The 10,185-nt window shown below is 37.0% G+C and overlaps 1 protein-coding gene across 1 annotated transcript; it reads right to left on the reverse strand.

Annotated features, from left to right (window-relative positions):
- Positions 1 to 733: 733 nt before the first annotated feature.
- LOC110069509 (beta-2 adrenergic receptor-like) lies at positions 734 to 8,355 on the reverse strand. The gene is made up of 3 exons (XM_020777039.2): positions 7,070 to 8,355; positions 6,336 to 6,399; positions 734 to 3,062 (listed from the first exon to the last, which is right to left on the reverse strand). Exons 2-3 carry the CDS (start codon positions 6,358 to 6,360, stop codon positions 1,978 to 1,980), a joined length of 1,110 nt encoding a protein of 369 aa, XP_020632698.2. The 5' UTR covers positions 6,361 to 6,399; positions 7,070 to 8,355; the 3' UTR covers positions 734 to 1,977.
- Positions 8,356 to 10,185: the final 1,830 nt, after the last annotated feature.

The raw sequence follows: 10,185 nt of genomic DNA on the forward strand, positions 1-10,185 counted from the left end.
AGATAAATCTTACTAGTGAACAATAAATTCACTTCACTTCACTTAGCTTCTTTGTGCCTCGTGGCACATAAGGCCTCAATAAATTATCAAGTATATATTAAAATATACAGCATCTTGCGCTTTAGTGAGACGATAATCAAGAACAATTGTTTGCATCAGTTTCCAGAAATTGTTTGTAATTTTTATTTGAAAATAGCAGGTACCCGCTACGAAAAATAAAAACCCTAAATTGAAATTATAGAATATACCCTCTTACAATACTTGGATTACGTGTATAAAGTATATTATAGAGTTGTATGTGATATACTTAGAATAACTGTTAAATTCATGCTATCCTTGTAACATTTTAATTTAACCTGAATAGTCTCCTGTCATTTTCTGTCTTTGAGGCAAATAAGCAACCTGCAAATGTGTCGTGTTTTCTTTCTTTGCAGTAGTCAGCCTCTGATTCTTCTTACCTAAAGGCGAGAAGTGACTGGTGACAATTTAGAGTTTGAGTCAGATTAGTACAATAACTGTTATAGTGCGATATATTTCCGGCCCATTTCCCCCGGGGATTAGTATGGTACGGTTAATAATAATAATAATGATGATAATAATAATAATAATAATAATGATAATAATAATAATAAGGCTTTGGTCTTGGGCTGCGATTATGAATCCTTCCGTTTCTGCCTTCAGTCCACTGCTTTTGAGCCACTGGTTGGTTTTGTGGTGGTCAACATCTGCCTCCTTTATTCTCTTTGGGTATCTTCCATGTAGGGCTTTGTTCTCCCACTGCTTTGTTAATTTTTCTTGGGTCTTATTTCGTGCCATTTGTTTGGTTCTCTTTGCATATTTGGTGGTTGTTTCTTCTGCTTGTTTATCTGGTATTGTTAGGTCTAGTTCTTGTTTGAATTGTTCTGCTTGCCTTTGTATAGAGTACAATTTCTTTCTGCCATCATGTTCTTGCACTAGTTCGATTAGGGCATCATCAGTGTTCTTTAGGTATGTATCGAGCCCTATCGTGGTTGTTTTGTAAGAGGCTTCTAATTGGATAAGACTCCTACCACCAGCATTTCTTGGGAGGTAGAGTCTGTCTACATCTGCTTTTGTGTGATGCATTTTTGATAGGGTGAGTAGTTTTCTTGTTTTGGAAAGAGACTCGGAAATCGAGACTTCGAAATCGAAACAAGCCGAATATGGGACATGAGAACGGAAACGATACCAGTTATCATTGGAGCACTTGGAGCTATCAAAAAGGGACTAGAAACTTATCTTGGAAGAATTCCCGGCCAATTAAGCATCAGTGAACTACAAAAGATAACCTTGCTGGGTACAGCACACATTTTGAGGAGGGTGCTATCAAGCTAAAAACTGGCTATCCCCTAGTGCCCCAGGACCATGGTTTGGTCTCGGCCCTAAGGACTCTAAGCAAACATTACGTGAGGACGATAATAATAATAATAATAATAATAATAATAATAAGATTTATATAGCGCTAAAATTATAAAATATTATAAAGCGCTTTACAATGTATGATTAAGATTACAGCAAAAATATAAGAAAAAAATGTGTTTACTGGACTTAGAATTTACCCTATGGGTCTCTGTATAGTATTTTATATATTTTATTTTACCTATAGTATTTGATATATTTATTCACACTTATGATTTCAATTTTTTTTAACCAGTAATGAGAAGATATATGAGAAGTCTTTTATCCAATTTAAAATCCGAGTAATCTAGGAAGCGCTTCCAACTTTCCCTAGTCAGTGGTGACGAGGAATAATTCCATTGAAACAAGTGGCTTAACCTCCTCTGTAAAAAATACATTAGCACAGTTTTTCCTCCGCTTAAACTTGTTTCAACGCCAGTCCGTCCGTGTTTTTAGGAACTTTACACGCATTCATTAAAAGTAAATATTCTCGTATGAAACGAATTCTATTTTAAATGAAGCCAAAGGACGATTCGCTGACCAAAGGCTTGTCAAGTGATCTTACAATCCACTGACCATACGCAACAATGCACTGTCCTCTGATGTGTCATGGGGTCGCTCGTCACCTTTCCTGATTGATTCAAGCAATAAGCGCGGTGGCCTTGGTGGCGGAGGGCACGACGTGTGTAGCGTGGATGTAGAGGTTCGAGACTTGTTTGTTTTGGCGAAAGAACTAGTCCCAGATCGCTTAGCTTCGTCGTAACCCCTGTCGGAACATAAGATCTTTATGTAAGCCTTCCTGAACTCCGGGAATTTTTGCCCGTACAGAATAGGGTTGAAAAGCGAGTTGCTGTATTGCAACAACTTGACAGCAAAAATGGCGTGTGCGGGTAGCACTGAAAAGTCATCATGCACATATCGCACTAATCCTAAGGAGAAGAACGGCAGCCAGCCAATCAGAAACAAGCCTATCATGATGGCGATTGTTTTAGCCGCTCTGACGTCCCGCTTCAGGGTGGAGTTATGGCTGAATTTTGCTGTTTTTCGTTTTATGGTAATGAGAGTTATTCCTTGTGCCACGAAGATCAGAACAAGTGGCAAGAAAAAGCATAGGCATATGACGGACATGTTGTACGCTTGCGGCGAAACCCTGTTTCCAGTGACAGAGAGTCCCGAAACGAGCGATGCAAGTGACCATGTCATAAAGATCATAACCAGATACTTTGTTTTGGTGTAAGAGCGATGCTTCAGCGGCCAAACTATTGCGCACAGTCGGTCCCAGCTCAGGGCCATCAGATGGAAGATCGAACCCACTCCACCAAGTATCTCAAAGACGTACCATATTTCCATGACGGTACTATACCAACTAGAACTCTGATCGTCTTCTCTGTAAATGAGCACGAGCCAACCGGGCACAGAAACGAGGCCAACAAAGAAGTCTGCTACAGCAAGGCTTGCTATAAGGCAGTTGGTGCGCGTGCGCAAATTTGCATTCTTGGTAAAGGAGATGATGACAAGTGTATTTGACAAAATAATGAAGACAGCGATAAGACTGTGAAGGACACTCCAAACAACCAATGGTCCCACAGCAATTGATTGGTAATACCGCCCAAAAGCGGAAGGTTCTGTTGAATTGTTTGGAGATCCTAGAAGGAAAGACATAATTTTGAGAAATGAATACAATTGTCTTTAAAATGATAAAACAAAATTCGAGTATTAGCCCTGGGATTGGTCTTGTTCAGGGGACGCTTAAACCTGGGGAAAGGAGGGGGGAGGGGAAGGGGCTGGAGCTTTTTACCATAGCAATGGAAAGAGGTTCTGACGTGAACTTTTTATTGCTTCGCAGGATATAAATTATACAAATTATGGAATATTCAACATAAGGTTTAAGGGCCCCAAAGTATGGAACTCAGTAAGTAAAAATTTGAAAACCTTCTGTATTTCAAACTTCAAGGAATCAGTAAAAAGCGATCTTGTCAATGATTATTATTTACTTGTGTTCTTATTAGCAGTTGTGTTGTTTTCCAATTTACCTGTAAATTAGTCTTTTGTTGACTTCTGTCACCTTTCCAAGTCTTTCTTTTATAGTTTAATACATAGCTGTTATTAGTTGCCATGTGCTCTTCTTATATTAATGTTTTGTATTCGTATATAGATTTCACTATTTTTGACTTCCTTCATAGCGTAGAAGTAGCGTTTTTCCTCTTCTTTTTCTTCTTATGTGTGCATTTGTGCCTCAGTTTTCTTGCTGACCTGTATTTTATTTCTATTTAATGCTGATGTTAACTGGCTGCCTGGCTCCGCTAGCCCCTATGGTTATTCCAGGCAGCTAGTACTCTGCTTTTTACTTTTAATATTTTCATTGTTGTAATTATTTATTTTGAGCAAGAGTGAGTACAAATAAAGATTAAGTGATATATTTTTCGAAGAAGTTTGGAAAGTTACAAAATGGAAATATTTTGGATACCAAGCCTTCTCTCAGATTTTTTGTTGTAAATTAGGTGACCTAAAGCAGTTTGAAAGTTTTAGCATATTAGAAATTTGAATATTGTATAAAATTACAAGAAAAAGCACAACGAGAGAATTCATTATGAACAAACCAGAAAAAGAAACATAAACCCCCACCAACTTTTAACTGGAAATTTTAAAACGAATTAAACGGAAGCTCTGCTAATGTTAAAATAAATCGCCACTTCTTACAATTACTAGTTTCCTTTTTATTTTTCTGAACTATAATTAATTTTGTTCTAATTTTGGGCGTTATTTGTTTAAAGCGGATATGATGAGAAACGTGTTTACGCAGAAAAATGACAGATAATGTAATTAAGTAATGGAAGCCAACAGTTTTCACTTCCGTGCTTTTTTGACTTATAAGCTGAGCAGTTACAAAAAGCCGCCAAAGTCCTTGTAAAGAGAGATATTAAATACATACATGTAAATGTTAAAATGGTATTTCATGTTTCACAAACGAGGTAGTTGGATATGCAGGACAGTAACACTGAGTAAAGTTGAGTCAAGTTTTACCCGTCTTATAAAGAATACAACGAAGTATTTTAACATTTTTTTTAAAGTTGTTCTTCTTTCAGCTCTATTCTTGAATTCTACCGAAGTCTAATAATTAATATACGGAATTTATTTAACTTTGCTTGGAGGGCTATAACACATGAAATCAATTTCATGTTACTTTTGCATGTCAATTTTTCAGTTGCCCTGTTGAAACCAGTTCGTGGCAATTTCTATTTTCGCATCCAGTTTTGAATGAGTTTTTTCAACCCTATGGAAAGCTAATTTTGAAATGAACTTCGACGACGGGAATCTGTCTTCCTGTACGTCAGAAGAGAGTGGTATGGGATGTGAAAGAAGGAGGAAACGGGTATGATTTTTAGCAGTTTCTTTTGTTTCTCAAGTTTGTTCACTGAGAAATACACAAAGTAAAGTTCAGAATCTTTGATCAAGAGTGTTTCAAGGAACGCTAATCAAGAACGCTGTCTAGTGTTCCATCAACTTTCAATTTAGGTATGGTCATTTTGAAATACAGTCACCTTGGACTTCTTTCATAAAAGCAACCTCAATGAATGTTTACGCTTTTCTTGTGTTGATTGTACCGACACTATGATCTTATCACGCAGGTGATATTTATTATCGTATCATTTCTTTAAACAAACCCACCCTAATGACTTTTGAAATAAAATGAAATAATCAAGTTGGAATGGAGGATTTCCGCCACGATTTACGTTCGTTACCACTAGTCATGACTAGTTTCTATGAATGTCGTGAGGTTCATCCCTTGGTTGGCTTAGCACTGAACCAGAAATACGTCAAGCCATGGACGAAAAACCCGAGTAGCCGATTTCCTTTCTGCATAATCTATTAGATATTCAATCCTCTATTCACAAATGAATATTATTCTGTTACATTTACGGGAACCTTTGAGGCCCTTATGTTTGCGGCTACTTTGATCATTATTTCAATTGACACACTATCCTCAATTTGTACAGAATTTCACTCACCTACATCATTACTTAGATATTTAATTAAGTTACGAGGGAAATTAATATTTCTGTACATGAACATGATTCACTGCAACACGACCTGTCACCAGAAATCTTCCTGAAGCGTAATTAACACTGACAATGTTAATCCCATACCCTGAATAAAACCATCATGTGAAACTTGGCCAATATTCCATCAAAACGTAATTATTATTCAATGAAAGTGCTTGCTAAATTTATTCTTGTTTGATGCGATTCTCGTACGGACGAGTAGAAAGCAGCCAGTTGTACGTCTCTTTCATTTGTGTTGAATCGGTATTGACAATGAAAGGTTCTTCGTTTATTTCTGATAATTAGCAAAAAGCAATTACCCCTGTGCCTTGTTTAAAGCAATACTTTCAGTGGCTAATCAAAATATCCATGAAATCGCAACTATGGATATTGCTGTTCTTTCCGCTGCCCAAAATGAATTCGCTGAATTAAATTGTATATTTCGCTATATTTATTTTTTTGAAATTCATCACCATAGAGTTTGTTCTTCACACTATTATTAAGTTATTCTTTTCAGAAAGAAAGAAATGGCTAGAAATGGCAGCTCTCTCAGTTGTAAATATATAAACCTGTTATCTTTAAAAAAGGAGGACAAACCGAACAGCAGACTTTGCGAGAGAACAACTACAAATATCATAGGTCATCATAGAGTTATTTTTGTCTATCATTACTGCTAATCCGTTGAGCTCTGTTTTCACCTTAATGGTTCTCAAATGGTCTGTTTTGAAAAAGCGTTGTTTTACAAAGCCCAAACCATTGCAACGTTATCAATGAATCTTAGAGATAGAGATGTGGTATTGGAACCGCTTCAGAAGACATTTCTATAATTGCGCCCTACTTTTATTACTTGAATTGCCATTCTATGTTTTCAATTACCTCCAAATGATGAATCATTTTTCATTGCTCCTTTAGTACGCTTTCCAAAGACGTTAGGTTATCTCTGTGGAACAAGAAGAGGAATAGATTACAGTCATTAAGACAGCAGTAATTGTCAAACGGCGGTGGGTTTTCGGTTTGAGGTTAACCTAGAATTGCATGGTACATGGCCTATAGCATGCCTGATCGTGCTGGTACAACCTTATGCTCAATTTATGACCCGCCAAATATCTGGTAATGTACTCCAAACTGGATTTCAAACGTTAAAAGCGTTTCAGATGTGTCATAAAGCGAGATCAGTGTTTCTTCTATTTTAATGACACCTACATTCAAATCACAAGTGTTCTAAAAAAATGCGGACGATTAGTGATCCAATGAGATTAATAAATACAAAAAAGGCTTGCTTCGCTGACCGTGTTAGAATACATGTATACGTTTTGTTATACGCTTCAATCTCATTTTTTGCGTCCTTTTGTACCCAGTTTCAGCCGTTTTCACTAAAAATTACAATAAAAAAAGCATCCGTAGCGGACGTGTTACAAACCTTACGCGGATAATCGATCATTTTGACGGAAATAACTCCTTTTAAGTCATAAACTCTTAGAGATTTCACTCCTCACCCCAAAGGTGCGAATGGCACCTTCATAGCTCGTTTCTTTCGCTTTGTTCTCTCTTAAGGAGATAATTAGTATCGCGCTTATTAAGTAAGCAAATTTTCTTTTCCGCTGTCCTACCTTTGAGCTTGGAACAGAATGCCGCTTTTGTTTGACAAGGAACAGGAGGAAGGGTTGAGTGCGTCGCGATGGCGCGCGGACGAGTTTTTAATAGTCGCTTTCCCAAAACGGTCTGCAGCAGCTGGCCATTAAACCATAATAACTTCAATATTTAAAGAGGATCAAAATGTAGCTCCCCTGTGTGGAAAATGTAAGATAAGTAACAGGCAAACTCCATTTGAAGAAAATTACGGTAGTAGCGTCTTCATGCATCACAGATTAGGTAGGTTAAGTCTGTATAAGAGCCAAGTGGCCCATCAGGCCGGAGCTTATCCCGGTTTCCGTAGCATGAAGCGACTAGGAGTATATCTACTCCCCCCTAGATGGGATGCTAGTTCATCGCAGTGTTACCCCCAGCATTAAGTTCGCCGGTACCCATTTAAACACCTGAGTAGAGAGAGGCACTGTGAGAGGTAAGTGTCTTGCCCAAGTACACAAAACAATGTCCCCGGCCAGGGCTCGAACCCGTACCGCTCGATCCGGAGACAAGCGTGTGAGGCCACCGCGCCTCCCGCATCACACGTTACCACTTTCCGAAATTGCCCGTTTCACTGTTATGATTTTAGTCTTTTAAGTGCGCCAAGATATATGACCATGGAATGGTGGCCAATGGTGAAAACAAATTGGAGGGAAAAAGACAATAACGTTTTAAGAGTGTATTTAAATCATTTCAGTTTTATCCACTCTTGTGTTGTTTTCTTTTATATGTCTATGTTTTGCTTTCGTGCTAACGCAATCGGCACCGATCAGCTCTGCTTTGTCCACTTAATAAGTTCGTGACAAACCCTTGGGGTTTTTGTTTACCACTTGCGGGAACAGAATGGAGTTCAATTTTTTTTATCACTTAGACTGTAACTTTTGATTCTAAACGAATTCTTAGGGTCCCGCAATAAATCTCTCTTTTTTCTTCACATGTGACGAGACCGCAGACCGGCGTGATACAATCAGTTGTTTTCATTTTGCTGATTCAATTTTGATTATTTATTTTTTACAAGCTTTAAGTTTATCTTGTAAAAAAAGCAACATATTTTCGATTCTTGACTTATACTTTGAAACATTAACTTTAAAACAGTAAAAATTTTCTAGTCTTTTAAGGAAGTCAAACGAGGTGGCTAACCTCCCTGCCGTTTTTTTCCATCGTTTCCTAATTGTCCAATCCTTAAGTAACTACGATATTTACATTGAAATGTTAACTCACGGAAGAAGTTTATTTTAAGAATTGGAAAGTAATTATGACAAATAAAAAAGAAGAAGAAAGCCTCTATTATCACATCTGAGAAGCAAGTTACTGAACGCGCTTGATCATTTGTAAAAGCATATTGCAAAGTTGCCATTGTGGATTGAAAGCGAATAAACTTTTCACATCATTGCATTCGTTTGAAAGTAATCATAAGTCGATTAATTATATTTATTTCGGAACTCTCGATCCTTTTGGTGTCTAGTTTCTGTTGAATTGCTTTATTTTTTTAAAGCATTGTATTTCGCTAAAACAGAGTTATACCTTAATCAAAAATATAAATGGATGTTGGTTGACACCAGGAAATTCCCAGCGTCATCGAAACATAAAATGCGACATTTTTGCTCGTGTTAATCTATCCTTGTAGTGTCTTCACGTAAATTTGGAGTAAGTTACTTGGCTTTTCTGGTGCCATCATTCCCGATTATTATAAGGTTTGGCTTACTTAGGCTATTCAGATGTTGGAATAAAACTAATGATTTTTTAACTTCTTACCTTCTCTGGTCTTAAGAATCAAAAACCAACTACCCTAGTCCTAAAAAAATAATTACTTGATAATAGGTCAAAAAATGATTTTTCCCAGTACCTGTTTTCGCCCGCCAGAATGATCGATCCAATATTCTAGAATGAAGAACGGAATTGCCTAAATATGTCAATGCAATAGCAATTATAAAAGACTCTTATTAAGAAAATAATTACAGAGACCTCTCAAAAATAAAATCGAAAGGTTTTAAGGATGTCAGGATATTATGTCGAAACACTGTATACATTACCCTCTTTGCCCCAAGCCTCCAGTTAAAACTCTTGAATTGCGTTGATTAGAAATGCTCAGAGACATCAACAAAAGTAAGAACTTGTGAGCGTCGAAAAAAAGGAAATTCATAAAAAGAGCCGATATTGAAATTTAATTGAAAAACGTAACTTTAAAAAATGTGTTGCATGTATCAATTTTGATCAGAAGTCCTACATATTATTGTCTTTGATAAGAAAGGAAGTGTCGAAAAAGCTGGTTAATAATAATGGTAAGGCGTGAGCTAGATATTTAGTTTAGATAAAACATCATTTGCCCCGAAATACCAGTTGCGGTGTTCTAGTACTTTTATTTGTTTCAGTCTGTTTTCTGTTAACTTAAAGCTGAAGAACCAATGCTCGAAAACACTATCAAATTTACAAGCTAATAGATTCATTATGGAAATGATGTTTCAGTTTTCCTTTCGATAGATGCAAATTTGTACCTTGCATTAGCACAGTCTTTCAATTTAATACACAAGCTTTTAGCGAACATTGTGTTCCTAATGTTGATAACTTTATGGTAATTTCTAAGTGATGATCCACGCGTAAGATCAAGGCTATTAGTCTCAGGCTTGAAATCTTCCTTCTGTCTACCATAAACAGTTCTTTTACGGTTAGCTCTGTCAATTTACCAATACAATGTTCACCAATTGATGGCGGGCATTCATTCTCGTAACCCATTATCTAGCACTGCACATGATATCGCTGAGAAGAAAGTAGATGTTAGCACAAGTTTTGGGAGCTGACCGATTACTGGATTAAAAGGCGAATATAAATGTTCATTTCCTGAACGTATAATATTTACATGGTTTCAAAAACACCTCCTTTAGAAAGTACAAAGTGCAACCCCAGATAAAAGAACTCGCTCGATTCAAAAATCTTGCTCCTTACATGTACTAACACGCTCTATCCGATCTTAACACGCACAAAGTCCAAATTTGGTAACCCAGAGTATTTGATGAATGACTATAGCTGACTTGGTCAAAGATCACACGATTCTCTTGACGTCAGCATTCGGGAAAGCATCGTTTCAACGTACAGTACAATA

The sequence above is a fragment of the Orbicella faveolata genome, unplaced genomic scaffold (genome assembly GCF_042242905.1).
Source record: "Orbicella faveolata isolate gen_17 unplaced genomic scaffold, um_ofav_v1 contig_24, whole genome shotgun sequence".
In the NCBI taxonomy this organism is placed as follows: domain Eukaryota; kingdom Metazoa; phylum Cnidaria; class Anthozoa; order Scleractinia; family Merulinidae; genus Orbicella; species Orbicella faveolata.